At 42.3% G+C, this 20558-nt stretch overlaps 1 protein-coding gene across 5 annotated transcripts in view; it reads left to right on the top strand.

Annotated features, from left to right (window-relative positions):
* The first annotated feature begins 3927 nt into the window (after positions 1-3927).
* TRMT10A (tRNA methyltransferase 10A) overlaps positions 3928-20558 on the top strand; it is a 36057-nt gene continuing 19426 nt past the window's right edge. Inside the window, exons 1-8 of one of the 5 annotated variants that reach the window (XM_054823294.1) lie at positions 3928-4000; positions 5401-5691; positions 6687-6849; positions 8743-8814; positions 9299-9373; positions 10361-10510; positions 11685-11790; positions 15346-17147. In XM_054823294.1, coding sequence (XP_054679269.1) covers positions 5471-5691; positions 6687-6849; positions 8743-8814; positions 9299-9373; positions 10361-10510; positions 11685-11790; positions 15346-15512 — 954 coding nt within the window. In that variant the 5' untranslated portion in view covers positions 3928-4000; positions 5401-5470 and the 3' untranslated portion in view covers positions 15513-17147. Of the gene's footprint in view, positions 4001-4089; positions 4276-5400; positions 5692-6686; positions 6850-8742; positions 8815-9298; positions 9374-10360; positions 10511-11684; positions 11791-15345; positions 17148-20558 lie in introns of those variants that run through there. The other 4 variants (XM_054823293.1, XM_054823290.1, XM_054823291.1 and 1 more) reach the window with 4 other exon arrangements.

Genomic DNA, 20558 nt, shown 5'->3' with positions numbered 1-20558 from the left:
TAGGTCTGGGAGCAGGGCAAACCAAGCCCTCCTTTTCACCCCTATTTTCCCCTTTTCTCATGTTCACTTCACCACCTCCCCCGATAAGCCCCCAGCTGACTAACTCACACACTTCCTCGTTTCCTCTGAGAGTAAATCCCAGGCCATCTTGCACTAAGCCTCAGGGCCACAGGGCTCGCTGAAGGACCCCTTGTCCCTCAGGTGATGGTGGGGCAGCAGGTCACCCCCCATGTTCCTCGGCGCCCCATGGGTGTCACAGCCTGCGAGGAGGCACCCCTTCCACCTGGCATACAAAGCCTCCCTGGCTCTGTGGGGACGGAGGATCTGGTGTTGCTTGTAGAGGAGGCACACCCGTGAACCATCACCACACTCTTTTGCTCTGCTTCCTGAGGTTGCTTTAACAAGACTGCGAGCTACAAACACCCCAACTGAACCAGTGCCGCCCCAGGCTGTGTTTAGCTGCTCCCAATGGGACATTTCTGCCACCAGCTCCTCTGTATTAGTAAGGAATTGTAAGGTGAGAACTACCTTTGCCTTGGGTGGTATAAATGCCTCCTTTGTTGCCTGGCGGTAAAAGAGAAGCCAAGCACGTGGATGTCAAATGTTGCCCAACAGTGGGAAACAACAGGTCCACACCAATGCTCCTCACTTGCGCTCATCTCTCTGCACCTTGTGGAAGTGCCCCCCGGAGCTCTTCATGTGTCGTGTGTGCGTGTGCCTGCGTGTGGGAGGGAGGAGATCAGTAGGAAACCCTGGGGACTACTACCGATGCCTCTCAGTTTGTGGTTACTTATGCTACTTCCCCAGCGCAGGCTGTGACATGCTGCTGAATTCAAGGGACTGAGGGCAGAGGACTCCAGCTGACCCTTTTGCTGCATTTGGTAAAGGAGCTTGCCAGGCTTTCTGTGCTTTTTTAAAAAAATAAGGACGCTATCCATCTACAAAGCCAACTCTGGCTAGAGAGAAGCCACAGGTACAGATCCTGCTTTGACAATGCAATGTTCACACTTGACTCACGAGGAGGAGTTGATGTTGGTCTAAACTCCAGAGAAGAGCAATTGTCCTCTTCTTATGCTCTTCGGGCACAGGAAATTTATTTCTTCCTTGAAATAAAGTTATTTAAAAAAAGGCCTCTCTCAGACATGAGAATATCAGAGGCCAGATTCCCTGCTGAGTTAAATCAGTGTATCTCTTTGGACACCACTGTAGTAGTGCCAATTATAGAACTAAGAATGTAGCCATGATGTAGAGAAATAGTGTACATGAATTTCCACATGCATATACATATATACACCTATATACATATCTATAATGCATACTTAGTATATTCTTCAAACGTCTTAAAAACAGGAGGCCTGAGCCTCACCTCAGTTATGCCCCGAGTAAATCAGCAGTGACTTCCTTGAAGCCAAATTACAGCAATGAAAGAAGTGTTGCGCCCACCAAAGTCCATTACAGGCAGAGGTTGCAGGATCAGCCCCTAATGTACGCTTCACGCCATGCTGGCATATGTGCTGGGGTCAAAGTATTACTGTTGCTGCACATTTTCCAGAGTCCAAACTGTAAGTCTCATATCTTTATATGACCTAATAAAACTAATGAGATTTCCTCACATTTTCGGAGGTCAATGAAATGTTTTTGGCTTCTCTTCCTAAGCGACACTGTGAATGAAGATCTTGGTTTTCAACTCAAACTTTCAGCTATGTGCATCGAAGTACCCACGTCCATCTTTGCCCTTCAGCTGGTGCCTGGGTGCCCCAGGTCCCGCTGTTTCGGTGAATAAGACACCCTCATTTCTGCCGCAGGGGACAGGGGGAGGGAGATGCACAGCCGAGGCTAAAGATGAGTTGTGCACGTCACTCGCATCCTTAGCCTCGCCTCAAAAGCACTGCAGTCAGACCTGGCCCACAGAGAGTGATGTCTGTGCCCACACCTGAGCCTCCACAGACTATCTTTTTTGCTTTTCTCCATGCTCTGCCTCTTGACCCGCAGTGCTGTTTGTACAAAATGCTTCGATATGCAGTTTTAAACTATGGGGTGTTTGTTGTGCTGCTGGGGGGAACTCAGCATTTGAATTAGCATCTTGAAAATTCATGTTTTGGCTCCATCAAAATAATGAAATTCAGTTAGCTCTTTCTCAATATTAGTAACTGCTCAGGTCTTCATTTTGCCTTGTCACCACTTGGCAGACTTCAGAAAACGTTGCATTACCCAGTATCGGTGTTTGAGGACATAGGGGTCTGGATTAGCAATACTGCTGCTTTGGAAAGTGTGATATGAGAAAAACAAATTTATAAATCAAAATGCATAAGCAGTTTCTTCACGCTAAGAAAAAGCACATCTGAATATTATGTGACTTTGTTAGATGCCTTTTTGCTTTTTTAAAAAAGCAAGCAAGCAAATGGCTTCTATCAGTAACTGATCTGCAGCCTTTTAATGACCAAAGGAAAATGAAGGATTCTTCACAGGGACAGTGACACATTTGGACTTGTGTGATGCTGGTGTGTAAAGCTGGATATTAATAGTAACATGAGTGAGGTTTTAAATAGACACTAGCAAAAGCAAATGCAAATCTAGCTATTTTTAAAGTAATGCAGGGAATAGCAATCACAAATGAAATAAAGTATTACAGCAAATACTAAATATGAACAGCAGCTAAAGGTCAGTGTCTTACTATACTGACACTGTACAGTTTTGTGACTTTAACATAGCCGTGGTGAACCTGAAACCAGCACTAAAACTGAAAGAGTGTGTATATCTGGAACCGATGAAACTTGAGATAAACACTGATGCAGATGAAAAGGGTATTATGGTAGCACACACTTGTATGTTTGCTAGCTTTGTGTGCCTCATTAACCAGGGGCGAACAGATATCTACATACTTAGGCTGCCCGAAATATATTGTAATCCCAGTCTCCTCCTGTACCAGGGCAGCATTCTTTCATGAAGTTATCTGAAGGTGAAAGAACGTCGCCCTTCGTTGAGTATTGACACTAGAGCTAAAAAAGCTAATTGGCGGTGGCCTTTAAAAATATGAAGCGTGAAGGCGCGTACCCCTTTTTAGGGGACAGAGGTAACACAGCATTGCTGGGGGACCTTTGGAGCTAGAAATCTGCTCTGAGGAATGTCACCACTTAAAAATACTTCACTGCCCCCTGCGTGAACTCAGTAGTGTCATCAAAACCATCAGATAAAAATAAGGTTTTCCTACTTTTCGCTCCTCTTAATCCCGTGGAGCCACCACAGCCATAAGGGAGGAGGAGCACAGCTTTCCTCACCATTTGCAGCAGGGCCATTAGCATGTACTCGGGCCATTCCAAAGCAATGGGCTCGCCTGTGTACCCCACAGGCCGCTAAAGCCTGGCCACGGCACCCACGTCCGCCCTCGCTCGCTCTGCCACCACGGCGGGGCCGGCACCAGCAGCAGCCACCGACAGCCAGCCTCGGCTCGTCAGCGTCTAAGCAACGATGCAAAATGAGAAACCCACCCAAACCAGGACTGATCTGCAAGTGCATTTGTTACGGCCGTAGCTTCTTCTTTTTCTTTTTTTTTTTTTTTTTTTATTTGACTGGAAGCTGTTCCAGGTGAAACCGGAACAGAACACGACAATCAGTGTAAACCCCCGGTGCCGAGCGACACCGGGGCGAGAGCAGCTCCCCGTCGGCCTGCATACCCGGACGGGTCCCTCGGCGGCTACCTGCCGCTCTTTGGGCAGGGGAGGGGTATCGCGACGTAAGTCGGTCACTCAATATTTGCGTGTCGTGGCGCTTTGCCTCAGCGCTGAGGCGGTGCCCCTTAGCGGCACGTGACCGCCCCCGTTGCTCTCCGGGATTTGAAGTCGTGGTGGGCGAGGAGGCGCGCGTGCGCGCGGGGAGGGGGGAGGGAACCGGTTCCTCCTCCTCCTCCTCCTCCTCCTCCTCCTCCTCCTCCTCCCCCTCCTCCTCCCCCCATCACCCGCCCCCTCCCCACCCGCGGCCCTGCGCGTGGGGTGGCTCGCGGGTACGTTGCAGCCCCTTCTCTCCCCCCCCGTCGCGTCCGTTACCCCTTGGTGTTCGGGGAGGGGGGGGGGAGGGGGGCAGGGAGCTGGAGTTCAGCCTCGGGGTTCCCCAGAGGGAAGAAGGGGAAAATGGCCGCCTCCCAACGGCTTGGGGAGCGTGACTACCCTTCTCCACGCCGCCGCCCGTAACGCCCGGCTGTCGCTGCCGCCTGTGGGGGGGGTCACGGCCCCCCCGGGCCCTTGTGGGCGGGGGAGGCCGGTCCTGTTGATTTATGAGGTGCTTTGTTGCGTGAGCAGAAATAACGCGTGTGTTTCTATATTTATAATGTGTGTATACATAGATACGTGTATATATATATAGATGTACGTGTGTATATGTGTCTGTATATACATACACAGATGTATGTATAGAACTCGGTATCTGTGGGGCCCGCGCACTGTTGTGGTTGCAGATGCACCTGTACCACGCGAGGCCATGCTCTTTGGCACCCACGAGCATCTTGACTCCCTGGGCCTTGTGTTTAATGCCCCCAGATCGGGAAATCGGGGTGTGTTAGCTAAAACACTTCCCTTTTTCTGGTGTTTTGTATGTTTTTCGGCTCTTCTGTTCCTGAAGAAGCCAGGGGGTTGTGGTTTTTTCTGCATTTTAGGCTCTGTAGATGCAGTGTTCTTCTACAAAGTAGTTACCTTTGGAAAACTATGTGGCTGGTGAGGACAGGGGAACTACTAGTATGAAAAAATAATACTTGCCATTGAAAAGGAGAGGGTATAACTGTAATTGATTTGAATGCACAATGTTTTGCTGAGTAACAGTTTAGTCTGTTCATTCCCTTACTTGCTGTGTTTTGTTCACTGACAGTGGCCAGTGTCAGTGGTTGGCCAGTGTCTTTGGTTCTCAGAAGAAATCAAAAATAATTTTGAAGGGGTACAGCTTGTTCACACTTCCCCCCCAAAATGGCTTTGGTCTCTTTAAAATTGTATTTCTCTGACATGCTGCCATAGTAATATCACAAGATACCTCTTTAGCTTTTTCCTGTGTATTTGAGAATAGTTTGTGTACACATAATAGTACTGCTAATGTTTTTTTCTTTTTTACTTAATCCAGTATTATTCCCCACTTGTATGCAGTTGTGTTTTCATGAAATTTTTAATTGGAAACTGTTTAATAGCTACAGATACAGCAGGCAGAGTATTAAACATGATCTGAATACAGGTTATAATCTTTCTAGTATTTCATATGTTACTGTTTGCAGAGGCACTAACCTAGCTTTAAACAAAAAAAAAAAAGGCCATCTCATTTATTATTTTTTCTTTATTCAGGTTTATGGTAGGTGTAGAGTGATATTTGTCCTAACTGAACTTCTTGTTAATAACACTCATACTGTTGTTTTGTTTCTTACAGCATTGGTGAGGGAAAAGCTTGCTTTTCAAGAAATATTTATGACGTGTTGAGTTAACCTGGCCAAAAGCTAATGTCATCAGAAACGCCAACAGAAAGTCCAGAGGTGCCAACGGAAAATACCATGTCCCCCGAAGTTCCTGATGTGGAAGGAGAGGTGAAGTCAAGTGACAATCTGGTGGAGAGACGGGAGGCAGGCTCGGACAAGGAAGAATGCCTTGAGTCCATGTCTAAGAGGCAAAGAAAGAAACTATTGAAGCAGAAACAGTGGGAAGAACAGAAAGATCTACGGAGGTATGGTTTGCAAAATGGCTTTCCTAGGACCGTCTGTAGTACTTAGTGCTAATAATAATGATGTGTCAGCAGAATTTGAGGGTAGATTGCTTTAGCAAATCAAGACAGTTGAACCAGTTTTATCCCACGCCAGGTTTAAAGTAGTAGGCACAGGCTACTCCATCTGCATATGAAGAAGCTATAAAGGTAAGCATCCTCTCCTCATACTAGAAGTGTTCCTCAACTTGAAGCGGATATTGGGAGGAATTCAAACATGCATGGTTTTGATTTGCAGAAGGGAGGAGTAACATGTGGCCTTGTTCCTTTCTGAATGGGCTGCTCCCTCTTTCCCTGGTGCTGTCAGACTTGGTGAATGTTTCTTTTGACACGTGAAATGCTGTGCTATAAGTTATGTTGACTTATAATGTTAAAATAGTTTTGGAAGATGATAAGCTTCTCTATTACTGTATTGTTGAGAGAAGGTGTATCTGCAAATGGACTGATCGTGGTTTATCCTTTCCTGCTGAATGCAAAGTGTTCCTTCCTGAGACAGTGGCTGTTAAAGTTGCTGTCTCTGAAACGTGATCTCCCAACTGTCTGCTCCCATTGGGGGAACAGGGAAAAGAATTACTTCAGAAGCCTTTTGAAAAACTGTTCAGTGAAACAGGAGGTAAATTGCCTTCCTCATTCTCATACTGCCATTTTGGCAATCTTTTTGTGTGTTTCTGTTATGAGACCTGACTCAGAGCACCCTTAAATCCATGAGACTCCCACTATTGACTTCATTGAATTTGTGTCAGATGTCTGTCTTTGTAGGTATATACAGAACTTCACAAAGACGGAGCATGTGTTTCATGCTGGTATCAGCCTAGCACAAATGCAAGCAACACGATATTTAGACTACCACAGTCATGGGACAACCACCTTTATCATAGAAGTATGCATTTATGTGCATAACACGTACCTCAGCAGATTTGGCAGCACTTATTGAAGATTTATTTTGTTTCTTTATTTAGGCAGAAACGAAAAGAAAAACGCCAGAAGAGAAAACTAGAACGTCAGTCAAAATTGGACTCCAATAACGAAGGGAATGACAGAAAGCGTATGCGAAGGGAAGTTGTTCCTAGTACGCTTCGCCTCATTGTGGACTGCAGCTTTGATGACCTGATGGTGCTAAAGGTAAAAGAAACTTACCCATCGCATACACATGTTGAAAGGTTCTCCATTGACATTGGTGATGCAATGTCAGAGCACAAAAACTGGAGAGCAGCTTGCACAGGACAGTTAGCATGTTTCAGACCATGGTGACTCCCAGACCTGCTTATGTCAGTTGCTGAATTTTTTAGGGTTTGGAATGAACCTTTATAGAAGCTTGCCACAAATTTGTTTGCCTTCGTAGAGATGTGGTAAGTTGGTTTGATTCCAAAACCAGGAATATAGAAACAGTTTGTGCCACATGTTCACCATGAGGTTAGATGCAGTTCTGCCTCAAAATGGTTTCACTAGAGGGGCTGCAAATGCCACATCCAGTTACTTTCTCTTTCAAAGTGGACTTGGGGCTCCAAACCACGTTAGTAAGTATCTGTGGAAATGAGAATGTTGAGCATTATGAGGATACTGAACTTTTTCTCTCAGTCACACAAGAGGCAGTTGGGACAGGAGGACACCCATTCTCCCTGTCTTTAAAATTTTAGAATGGATGAAAGATGGGTGAGATGATCACAGGATGGTAAATATGAGAAAGATAAGCATGATACCCAACCACTGGTAAGGATGCTTGGTGTGGTGGTTTGAGATCAAAACAACTTTAACTCTACAAGGAAAGTATGTTAATCTACAGCCTTCAGTTTCTGAGGCAGACGTCTCCCCTCCCTGTTACCCTGAGCCCTTCTTCTGCTGCCAGGGACTTCACGGCCCTGCAAGACTGCTTGAATTCAAGCTTTTGCAAAGCCCGCCGACTTTCCGTTGAGTATAATGCAGAGCATGTATAACACTAACGGAGGCTAATGCTGCTCACTGCAAAATTTTGGGGAAGCTTCTGTTGGCGTTTTGGAACTTGGTTCCCTGAGGAGCCCCCTTCAGCAGTGCCCCGGAAGAGACAAGAGGACTCCCTTGATAGTTTCAGAGATGCTGACTGGGTGCTTCTTGCTGAGCTTCGTCCTTTGTAAAACACGTTTCCTTCCTTGGTCAGGCAGAGCCTCTGTTAGGCCTGATATAAAGCCTGCAGGTTTTAGGCACTTCTGCAGGCGTTTCAGAAGGGTGAAGTGTTGTAAGTGAAGATGGTTGTGGCCTTTAGCAATGGGGTTAATTAGGTGCTTTCTCTAGCATCTGTAAAAACTTGCATCGCAATATTGTAGCGATAAAGTCCTTTTTACTTGAAATCCTTTGCATATATCAGAACATTCTCAAAGCACTGCATGAATCAAAGCAATATAATGATGTTTCATTTTAAAATGGGAATCAGTTACGTTTACAAAATACTGCTTTTGGGGCACTGAGAATAAAGCTATGTAATGTACCTTACAAAAACCATAATTGGCTAAAAATTAAGTCCACTGCATTTTAAGTAGTACTAATTAACTGTTCTCCAAATGCCAGAGCCAGCCACTAAATTATTTGCATTGTTGTGGGGTTCTTTGGGTTAATTATGCATATTTAATTTTCTTAAATATAAACTGTATATTCTCATGGTTTTCCCATGGGTGAAAGACTGAGTATTGTCACGTGGTAAATCTGCTTGATTCCTCAGATTAGTTCTGAGTATGTCATTACATATAAATAAATCCCAGTGATTTTTGTTTTGTTGGTTTCCTAGTGTAATGCAAATCAAGCACCTGCGTAGAGGTGTCTAAATGCACTTTTGTGGAAGATGCGTATGTTTCCTTGTCAACATAATCCCTTCACAGTGGCTGTTTTTTCTCTTGGGATCTGATGTCCACACTCTCTCAGTAGTCACTTTTGCCAGTTAAAAGCTTCCTTTTTCCTCTCTTTAGCTTCTGACTGGCTCATGGTAAAGCATTTTGTGGTGGTCTGTCTGAAGGACTATGTAAAAACAAATTGTGTTGTATACAGGATGTTAAGAAGCTTCACAAGCAAATTCAGAGATGTTATGCAGAAAACCGCAAAGCATTTCATCCTGTGCAGGTATGTTTAAACAAACTGAGCACTGACTGTATTGCCATGTACAAAGCCTGTGAGAAAGGCAGTTGTGACCCAAGTGGTAAGAACTGTAGTAGAAAAAAAAATATTTAAGCTGCCTCTTTTTAATAAGAAAATTACTTGTGTTGTAACAGATGAATTTTCAACCCACGTTATAAAAATCCCCATATGTATGAAAAGGTACGTGCATGCAGATGAAGAGTGCCAGATACTGGCATCCCACTAAAATACTGTTGATACTCAGTTTTATCTGTGACAGATTAAAAAAAAAAAAGTGACTGTAAGCATGTATTTGTCTTTTAAATGTGTGACTACCTGTATGAATATGGTCTTAGTATGACTTTCAGCTAAAAAAGTAATTAAGAGTTTTAGCTAATAGTTAAGGGTAGAAATAGTCTTGTATAGAGAGGAAACAGATAGGCATATTAATGTTTTTGTATTTTGTACCTCTTGTTTGTTCTTTTTGAAGTTTTACTTGACCAGCCATGGGGGACAGTTGAAGAGCAACATGAATGAAAATGACAAAGGATGGGTGAACTGGAAGGTGAATAATTGACTATTTCTGTAAAAAGAGAAAAAGAAATCTTGATTACAGTTGCTAACTAGGTGGTTGTGAAGGAACTGTGCTTTTTCCACATGGGTTTTTCTAACACTTCAGAGCATTAGCATATTAGAAATAGTGTGGCTCTTTGTGCTTTAAATTAATTTAACTTAAATAAGCCAAAGACTGTTTGTCTTGAATCTAGATTTGATTTTTGGTTGAAAAACTCCACATATATCTGTTTTCACCTGTTTTCATTGAACAGATTCCATTCTCTCATAGACTAAGTAAGACTACTTGATTTGGGCAGTTCTGACAGTTGTCTGTCTGGACAGCGCTCTTTTTTTCTTGGTGAAAAGTAAGACTTTGAAGTCATGATGTGATGCTGTTGTGTGCACCTTCACTTCCATTATGTTGCCTCTCAACACTGAAGTGCTCTTTAGAGAAGTAGCTTGTCTTGTGGTCAAACTCATGTTGGTTTTCCTTGCAACTCCCTGTTAAACCAGTATTCTAGCAACCTCAAATGAAGAGCGCTTTGTGTAGATACAAACAGTTCTACTTCCAGCAGGTCTTGTGCGATAGCTGCTTTGCAAAAGCATAGCATAAACCTCTCTTACCGAGCAAGTAGTATTAACTAAGCATTTACTTCTGGTTTCACTTTTTTTAGAAGGTAGGCTTGAAAATTATTTGGATCTCTAGAAGAAATATGGTAAAATTTGAAGTGAATCACAAGAACTTATGGATTTTTAAAGTTCTTTTGGGGTTTCAGAAAATTTCCTGATGATTTTTACAAGTCACTGCTGTGGGGACTGTGAATTATTTATGCAGAAGTCAATCTGCACTGTGCTACGTACTTAAACATGAATGAGGGGTGTGGAATGACTGCATACTATTGGATTTATTTTTGCTGGTTCCATCTTGGGTCTGTAAAGCTTGCCTAGCAATTCAACAGTTGCATGTAACTTCTTTTAACTACTTTTTTTTTTTGAGGATATCCAAATTAGAACAGAGCACTACAGTGAGCTAATAAAGAAAGAAGACCTAGTGTATCTTACCTCAGATTCCCCGGACGTTCTCAGTGAGCTTGATGAGAAGAAAGCCTATGTGATTGGAGGACTGGTGGATCACAATCACCACAAGGTAAACTGTGGGTCTTGTTTCTTTACAGCTTTTTTTTCTTTTGACATCTTATTTGACATTAATGTTATTCATGTGTAAACTAACAAAAATAAATAACAAGAAAACTTCTTCGAAAAAGACATCAAAAAAAATTTTGAAGAAATGGGAAAAAAACCCTTGCAGTGGTAGCAAGGTTGTGTTCCAGAGTGCAGACATGCTAAGCTTTTTAGGATTTTATCTTTTCATTTTAAATATAGGAATGGAATTAATAACACTGCTCAGCTTACTGAGGGCTGTATTTTCAGACAGAAGGGTTTGGTTTCTTTTCATGCACTTGTGTGTGCGTGCATGCGCGCTTGTATGTGCACGTGCCCAAATATAGATGAAGAACAGTGCTTGAATCTTGGATGTCCTTTTTTAATAAGTTTGCTTGTCAGGAGAACTTGGCTAAGTAACACACATGCCTCAGGGATCTGGTTCCATACCTGTATGTGGAATCGTGCTGTGTGGACCTGGAATGTCACAGAGAGTTCAACTGGGACGTTAAAGCACTGTTACTGCTTTTCTTCAAAGACACTGCTATGTAATTTCTGGTAACATGTTTAATATTTCAATGTGATGCTAAAAAAAGGGATGGATCTTAAGCCTTACCAAATGAAACTACAGCAGTTAGTTCACAGTTAAAGGCTAGGAGGGAGCTAAAGCAGATCCTTTATATAGTCATTACAGTATAAAGTGCTTACACAATTCTAAAGGGGGGTTTTTTGCCCATCTTGGGCACAGGAGTTACCAGGTTTAAAAAGGCAAACAAAATTTCTTTATTTTTTACTCCTCTTCTGAAAAAATACCCAGTTACTGCAATCTGAGTAACTTTTTACTTAAGCATAAACTCGCCTTTAACACAGTTTATGGCTCACACATTGTAGAACTGCAGTTGCGTGAACAAGTTTTATTTACAGTCCTTTTGACCATACATCACTGTGTGACATATATTCAAACTAGTAAGTTTTCCAAATGTAACCCTTGAAGCAGGTATTGTCTAATCAGAGTAAGTTTCTTTTTGTGAATATCTTCTAAAACAAGATCATGGCAGCAGTGGCAAAACTCTTGCCAGAAAACGATACTTGCAGTAATCTGTATGGGCTGATCTGAAATGGTGATTCTCAGTCCACTTGTTCTGGTGTTTTTACCACAGGGAGTTACTTACAGAAAAGCTGTAGAGCAAGGAATTGGTCATGCACAGCTCCCGCTTGGAAACTTTGTCAAGATGAACAGTCGGAAAGTGTTAGCCGTCAATCATGGTAAGTTTTAAATCCCCCAAAAATGACATTATTATAGAATATACCTGCGATATGCAGAACTTGAACCCTCAAAATGTGCATCGTAGTGCCGATACCTAATCCTTATTTTATTATGTTGATATTTCTTGAATCTAGTTGCCTTTGAGATACAGTAATTGCCCTGACCTTTAAATACTTTAGATACGGTTAAATGTAAAGGATGGTGTCTTAGCCACTCAGAAGTGTACCTCCTATTCTGTTGAATTGTCCCATGAGTAATTTTTGCATTCTTACCATCCTGGTCTTGTTTCCAGGCTTAATGTCTAAGTGAGTAAAATGTTGGAAACTACCCATGTATTTTATCCCAGGGGAGGATAAATGTATGTGATGTTTTCACCTCTTTGGACAGCTTTGTTTAGCAGTAACTGCTTAGGTACCTGTAGACTTGCCTCGCTTGGTATCAGCAGTACTCCATCTGCTGAGCTTTCATAACTGTATTTTTACCTGATTTCCTTCTGTTTGAAGTCTACAATAGCCTAACCAAGTCTTGAATCCCACTCCTTTCAAACTTTCCATTTTATTATTAGATTATCTTTCAGTGTCATTAAACAAAAATACATGCACAGTGGAGCCTACTGAAACCTTTACGGAAATTTTTTATATGGTGTCCAAGTCTTTATTTTGCCCCAGTTCAGGTTCTTTTATTTTACCTTGCTTTATTTCAAGTTTATTTTATTATGTAATACATTGCTCGATGATAACTTTATTTTCTTAAAATACCATTGATTGATGAGGTGTGTATTTGCATGTTAATAAAGATTATTTAAATGTGGAGGAGAATATATTATATCACTGGAATTAAAAAGTACCAAACCCCATGTATTCGTAAGATTGTACATGTTTCTAAAACTTGATCTTTAAATGTTGCTTTATATAGACAAGAATAGGACTTCATGTATTCATCAAAAGTTACGATAGCTGTAGCTTTCTACTGGAGTTTTTCTGCAGTAATCTTATACTGACCTCTAGTGTTAACATTTCTGGAGGCTGTCTTCTACATGTTTGAGCGCTGAGTATAAATTGGATCACTTACATCGAGGCTTGCATTTATGTACTTTATGGTCTTGTGCATGTTTCTTATGCCAGACTTACAGGCATTTCCTCCACTGCAACTTAGTTGCTGAGATGTGATTTTGTGTGAGCTTATCTTCCCTTGCCCTTCTAAAATATTTTCAAATTGCAGCTGAAAAGCTCTTAACACACAGGTTAAGGGTTTTTAAGGTAAAGATGATACTGTAGCAGTATTTTGCTTAAGGTTTTTGGGCAGGAAAATAAACACAACACTGCCACCACCAAAAGTAGAGGTACCTTTAACAGTAGTAATTAAGGCTTTGGCGTATATTATAACCTTAATAGTTTACAACCTAAATCCAAAAAGATAGCTTTCACGGGAGATGCTACTTGACATGAGTAAGGTGGACAGAATCAAGCTACCTCTCAAGTCTGATATTTGCGCTGAGGTTTTTGTATTTTGCTGTGAATACATCCACCTTACTGCTTTGTGTAACTTAGCAATCGCTCACCCTTTCTGTTTTGATTTGATTATTCTGGCCTTTGGGTTTCCATTCTTGGTGCAGAAGCTGAAGCTAGCAGAGTACAGTACGGGGCTCGCCAGAAGAGACTGTGGGACCTGCCTGATCCCTGTGGAACTACTTTTGATAGATGTGAATTTGGAAAGTCCAAAAAGAAACCACTCTTTCTGAACTGCCTTGTCAGTCTTTGAAGCGCTTTAATTAAATGGGCCCTCTGGTGGTGGGAGATTGATGGTGTCCTTGCTTTTTACTTACTTATTTCTTTATAATCCTCCTCTCTCTGGATCGAGTCTCCATATATTTCCACAGGCAGTTCAGTGCCTGCATTGCCATGTTAAAATGGCATGAGGAACAGGAACACACATATGTGTGAAATACTTGGTGCTAGGAAACTGACAAGGTGTAAGATGAGACTATTTTTTAACTCAATCTGGAATTTTAAAACTTGGAAGATTTGAGATCTTTGTAAAACACTGTATTGTAAAACACAACTGCCAGTGTAGCTGAGAGAGTTTGTTTCTTTCTGTTCAGGTTTGTATCCCAAGGCTAATACTTTGTAATGTATATTACAGGGACCATATTGCTCCATTGCAGTCTACAACGATGCCTACCAACTGTTCCCACTGCCTTTTTCTGTCCTTGCATATTTTTGTTGCAGCCCATCATAGAAGCCCATGTTCTCCTGTGGAAGCTGCTCTTTTTCCATCAGTTCTGTTTTACTATGCAGATAGTTTTGTTCCAAAACAAAGGAGAAGAAACGTACTCCTTATGCTCCTTGTCTCTTAAGCCAGCATTTTTTCCACAGATGCTTTCTGCAGTAACTTACAGTGACAGTAATATAGTCCTTCGAGACCTCATACCTTTATAGTACATTTCAGGTGAATAACCTGCTTAGTAAAAGGGCCAACTCTTCAATATCAGTGTCACAGAGAGCAGCTGGCTGTCCAGTAAGCCTGGATCCAGGAAACCTTTAGTAAATGTGACACTTTTCTGTAACTTGACTCTCAGTGAGTATGAGATCCATCCTGCTCCTCCCTTTCTGAATGCCTGCCTAACTCTCTGTAAGTTGGGTTTTTTTCCCTCCACAGCTCCTTTGATCCTTTCTCATATGCTGTCACTTGGCATCGAGAAGGGTTGTGCTGGGTGCATTCTTTGAAGTCAGCATTCTCTGGTGGTGTTAGCACTATTCCTGTAGCTCCAAGCTTGAGGAGCCACCCCTCTGTCCCAGATTTGTCATCCAAGTCTGGCTTACTCACCAGCCATAGGGCCTCCTCCTGCCTTCCCTGCTGCTGCTGAGCCACAATCTGTGTTGAGGGTTTTTTTGGATAGCCTGGGATTTTTCTAAATAAGAATTTGCCTATGAATTTTGCATATAATGCAATTCAGAACTGTTGTCAATCAGGGAAAGTTTCAGGAGCTGAAACAGGAGGAGTAGGGTGACTGCATGGCTAGCATAATAGAAACAGCAGGAAAGGGTCACAGAATTGGAGACTAATAAGGAATTTTGCTGTAAGCTCAGATGAAAATGAAACAGAAAGGTACTTATAGGAGGTTTTAGGAATACTTTGGGCTGCCCATATGTTAGGGAGGAGACAAAGTCATTGTTAAAGTGCATCCACAGGAGTATTCCTGTCAAACGTGGGAACGCATTAGTGCCCGTATAGAAGGCACAGGTGACACCTGAAGTACTGGGGAGACATTTCTCTCTGTCCGTGAGAGAAATGAATTTAAACTGAAGCTGCTGCAGAAAAGCACTGCTGTAGTAACTGTCTTACAGCTGGAGACTCAAAGTGTGCTTGGCTTTAGACTGCAGCAGTAGCGGAATTGCCTTGTTTGCTTCTGCCTGTACTTCATCAGCTTTACTCTGAAGATGCCAGAATCGAATGCATGTAAACCTCTGTAAGGATGGATTTAGGAGTGTGTTCCTATCAGCAGTTCACTTACTTCCCTCTAAAAGAACTGATGGTCTTTCTTGACATTGCAGTGTTTGAGATCATCCTTGCATACCTGGAGAAGAGAAACTGGAAGGAGGCCTTTTTCAGTGTCTTGCCACAGCGGAAAGGGGCTGTCCCTTTGGGAGAAGCCAATGATTCATCCAAACATGCTCCATCTGGAAAAGATGATGAAGACAATGACTCGGACAGCAACTAGGCTTCAGAATGAGACGATGGGAAAGATGAGACAATGCAGTTCATGGGATAAAACTGGGACGTGAAGTAGTTACACTCCAAAGACCATCTGCTGTCCTTGTGATACTGAATTGTCTCAATGCTCGGTAGTTCCGTATTTGGCACAGAGCTGGTTTTGGGCATGAAGGGTAAAGATAAATGCAGGGTTTTTTACCCTGAAACTTCCACATTAATAGCTTTTTTAAAAAATAAATTAAGGGCAAATGCAGAATTAATTTTGTTTCCCAAGGAAGCTATTTAATTTTATTTTTTTTAAATATTATTTTTTATACATACTAAGTTGGGTGTATTACCCAAGAGCATTAGTAGTTACTATTTTAATGTATGCATTGTTCTCCATTTCTGCTCTAAGCTTTCTTAAAAGCAGTGAATGACAAACGTTCCTGTGACCTCAAACCCTGTACCACTAGTGCCTGTTGCAAAGTGTGTATGAACACTCAAAACAAAGAAACAAAAATTGTGGTTTTCCTGAGCATCTCAACAGACAATCACAAGCAACTGAACTGCCTTTATCAGCTGACCCACACTGATTTATATACCATGTTGAGTTAGTTGGGGTCAGTAAATGAAATACAAGTGTTGGGTGAAGCCAGTGCTTTATACTTCAGTTTGAGTGGGATGGATGTCTGGACAAGTGCAAATTGTGTTCCCTGGTTGGTATGTGGTGCACATTGAGTTGAAGTGACACAATCACTTTTGATTATGTGATCCTCTTAGCAAAATTTATCACACGGTCTCAGAACAATACCAGGAAACAGGAACTCTCTTACAAGTCACTCAGTTTCAGTATACCTGTTTTATCACATGATCCTGTATGTATTGTTTTGTCTGTCAGATATTTTTCCTTTAAAAACAGAAAAAAATCATAGTCTCAGTCTTGGCTGGAAGTTCTGATTCAACTTGTTTCTAACTGACTTAAGTGCTTTTGCAGAGTACTGAAATGGACACCTTGGAAGTGTGGCTGCACTTCACCATTGTGAGCCTGCCCCATCCCTTTCTTCTGTAGGGACTAGCCAGGTAGCTGCAGCTTCTGAACAAGTCCAGCTTTCACATAGGTTGGCTGAAGAGCGTAAGAACATGTCATCGTAACTGTTCATCTTAGCTGAGCTGGAGTCAGAGGCTTGATCCAAGTATGACTTAACTTGTATCCATTTGTATTCCTCCCACTGTTATGACTGCTTTCAAATAGCAGCTAGTCCTTATGGTCTGTAAAGGGTTGGCAACCAACAGATGATGACTTCTATACACTCAGTGCGCTTCTCTCTATACTTTTTAAATAACCATAGAAAAGTTTCTTCTGTTAAAAGTATGGATTGTGGTTTATTGCTCAAATACTGTGGGATTGTTTGTTCGGCTTAACAAAAATGTGATTGGTTTTATTCCAGAAACTAGATTGACTTTTTCATAAAAGCATTGCTGTTTTTATTTCTGTAACAAAAAGTGCAGCATAAATATATCCACCATGTATTGCACTGATTCTCTGATATAAATGTGTAAAGCAGTGAAATTACAAGGAGTTACATCCTTTACAGCTGAGGTTCTGTGTGTTGCACATAGCACCTATTAAACCTGATCTAAGATTCTTTACTCTCTCTAAGGTTTTCTTAAGACTATTTCATACATGTGCTTCACTTAGGCTTCAGAGTGCAAGAGCAGGTCATGTAGACAAACCAGGGCCTTTGGAGACGTTTGGAAGGTCTGAAAGTGTCTTGTGGAATTGTTTTGTTGACAAAGCATTTTTGTGATATGAAGGAAGTGTGTTGTGGCTTAAAACACAGCCTGTCTTACATCTTCACCAGTGAAATTAGATAAGTGTGCACACCCTTGTGCATGCATGTTTTTAAATCAAGCGGTTGCAAATCTGAAGCTTACCTGTCTATAGAGAAATAGAAGAAAACGATTGTCTGGTGTGCTGCTGTTGGAAGGTTCCTAGTAGTGCTAACTCCACGAGGTCATAGCAGCTTGGTGACTAGCTGTTACCTGTTCATATGCATGGCTTGTCTCAATCACCTGGTCTTCCTCACTGGTGCCTTGGCCAGTAATTGCCATTGCTGCTGTTTACCTTTTCTCTGTTTGTGCTAACATAATCAGGTCATACTAGGCTGAAGTTCATGCCTGTTGTTGTGAGCTGTCTGTACAGGACGCTGTCATCAGGATGTGTTAACTAATGAGATGGAGCAGTAAGCAAGAGTAGACTGGGGTTTCAATAGGCACAGCTCTCTTTACTGCTGCCATCCTCAGCCTTTCAGTATCCTACAGTTCTGCAGCTGTCTAGAAAAGGCTGTTGGTGGACCTGGACTCGCACTGATGAGATCTCTAACCATTTTCTCAATGCTTTAGATGCTTTGCTGGTCATTGGTGGAATCACCAGCACTAGGCACAATCATACTAGATTTGCTTTCAGGCAGCAGGCTGCAGCTATGCAGAAGTCCTCAGGGAGGAGTATTTTTAATCTCTTCTTATCTTGATGCAGGGAATATCTGTTACGTATTTTTTCCTGTCATGTAATATAAAACTGGGGGGGGGGGGGGGCTGGTTGGGGAAGACAGTTCACTCTGATTAAATTGTGCAGTCCAGGTGTGTGACATGATTTATTTTCTGTGGAGGACGCTGTTAGTGTTTTTCTCCTGGCTTCCTGCTGTTGCCAGAACTAAAGTGTTACTTTACTTGCCGACAGTGAATAAGTTATAGATTTGATAATAGTCAATGTTATTCTAATCCATTTTATTATTTTTCTTAACTGCTTAATGAAATTGTTTTAAATGGTGGCACAGCTACCTGAGCTCAGATCTTTGGTTTTTTTCTGAAAGCTCTGAAAACTTGCCCATATTTAGTTATCACTATAAAGTGTATAACTCATACTTATTTCTGTGTTCACTGCACAGTGCGAAGATTTTACATATTTATCGAATGGGCCAGATCTGCAGTGACAGGGCAACCTTTCTGAAGAAGAACAGAAATAAATACTTCCAGAGGAGTATTGGTTTGCAACCTGAGCACTTCACAAAGCATTTAGAAATACTTGACATGGATGGATGACCATTTAAGTTGGTGTACTATCTGAACCTTCTCAGTAACAGCAGACAGATCCTAAGGACTGCAGACTCCCAGCTGTTGGGGGTAGGGACAAGTGATAGTTCAGAGGATGAGGCATCTAATTTTATTAGAGGACATAGAAATGCAGCTGCCTCACCAGAGTAGCCTTAAGACTTTCTCCATCCCTGCTGCACCCTGACGTAAGAATCTGCTTCAGCTTCTCGTGCTAGAGAATCCACGTCACTGATAAAGCAGGCAAGTGGGATCAAGATTACAGGAGGAAAATTTTACAAGAGAGAGTTTTTTCACAATGAGAACAATCAGCCATTGGAATAGTCTCCCCAGGGAAGTGGTGGATTTCCCAATATTGGACACTTTGAAGATTCAGCTGGACAGGGTGCTGGGCCATCTTGTCTAGATGGTGCTTTTGTCTAGACAGAGCTTTTGCCAAGAAAGATTGGACCAGATGATCCTTGATGTCCCTTCCAACCCGGTATTCTATGATTGTATGATTAAGGAAGGCGTTGGAGGTCCCATGCACAACTTACACTTAGGATGAAAAGTTGACTGGGCAACATTTTTATTGGGAAATGGCAAAGTTCAGGCTGGATTGACAGGTTACTATGTATCTGAGACATTTCCCAACATAAACTATTTTAACTTTGATCTTGAGATTTACACATTGAACATAACTTTGTTCTTCCTTTACAACTAGGATGGGTGAAGTCCCCTTGAGGGAGCTTTGTTTTCAGACATCTAGCAAATACAGTAACATGGTTTGGGAAGGGCAATGACTGAAAAGATGCAATTGATTGTAACTGTCCTTGCAAACTATCACCCATCGGGCTCTAACATGTTTGCTAAGTAACCTGTCAGCTTCATGGAGGAAATGTAACCATGTTGTTGAAAGACTATGTTAACATGGTTGCTTTCATTTTGATTCTGTTTAGTAGTGGGCCTCTGAGACATAATTAAGTTGTTCAGGCTCAGCTAACGCAGCATGATGCTGAGAGACAGCTGTTAAGAGACACTCAGGACAGACATTTATGTGAAATTAAGGCAATCTAAGTATGGCCCAAAAGCATTTGGTCAAGTATCTGGCCCATTCAATAAGTCATTATCACAGCTCAGTCAGAGTGTGGTCACTCAACCCTGCTGTTTGGTTTCCAGTTCACTTAGTTTCCAGTTTGGTTTCCAGCTGACTTTGTAGTGTTTACACCTAAGACATAAGAGAAATTTCAAAGAACTGCCAGCTCTGCTCCTGCTCAGAGCTCTGCTCCCATTTACCATGGCCTGCAGACTCATATTCTTGGACAGCTGTATAGAAATTACATATCTGGGAAACTGATACCCATTTAAATAATTTTGTACAAATGAGTTTCTGCATCTGTGGTCTGAGTTGGCAAGTGGACCTGAGTAATGACTGCTCCAAGTGACTGGCTTTCTGCCAGCCATTCACAAATACTCTCTTCATTGATCTGGGCCTACAGGTTAGTTCATGCTTACCAGCCTGCTTCCTCCAGTGCTCTAGCATGGCTGGACTTGTGCAGCAGTAAGTGAGCACCAAGGGAAAGCAGAGCTGAGGTTGTCCCCTTGGTCTTAGCATACTCCTCTCCTGCAGCCGGAATGGCAATGGAGGTGGTAGTTTTTACTACGGTAGATATGATCTGAAGTGAAGGCAGGGACTCTTGGAAAGAGTACACTGAGCTCTGCTCCGAGTTAAACTCCTCTTTCCTTAACGCTGTGCTAACAGGATTTCTCTCCTTCCCCCTTGTATTGGGTTTGTGTGACAAGGTTTTGGTAGCGGGAGGGACTACAGGGGTGTCTTTTGCAAGAAGCTGCTAGAAGCTTCCCCTGTGTCTGATAGAGCCAATGCCAGCCGGCTCCAAGATGGACCCGCCGCTGGCCAAGGCTGAGCCAATCAGTGCCTCTGTGATAACATATTTAAGAAGGGAAAAAACAAGTTAGAGCT

Source organism: Grus americana, chromosome 4 (assembly GCF_028858705.1).
Source record: "Grus americana isolate bGruAme1 chromosome 4, bGruAme1.mat, whole genome shotgun sequence".
Taxonomy (NCBI): domain Eukaryota; kingdom Metazoa; phylum Chordata; class Aves; order Gruiformes; family Gruidae; genus Grus; species Grus americana.
The sequence above is the reverse complement of the archived record's forward strand: the minus strand, read 5'-3'. Positions and strand labels throughout refer to the sequence as shown.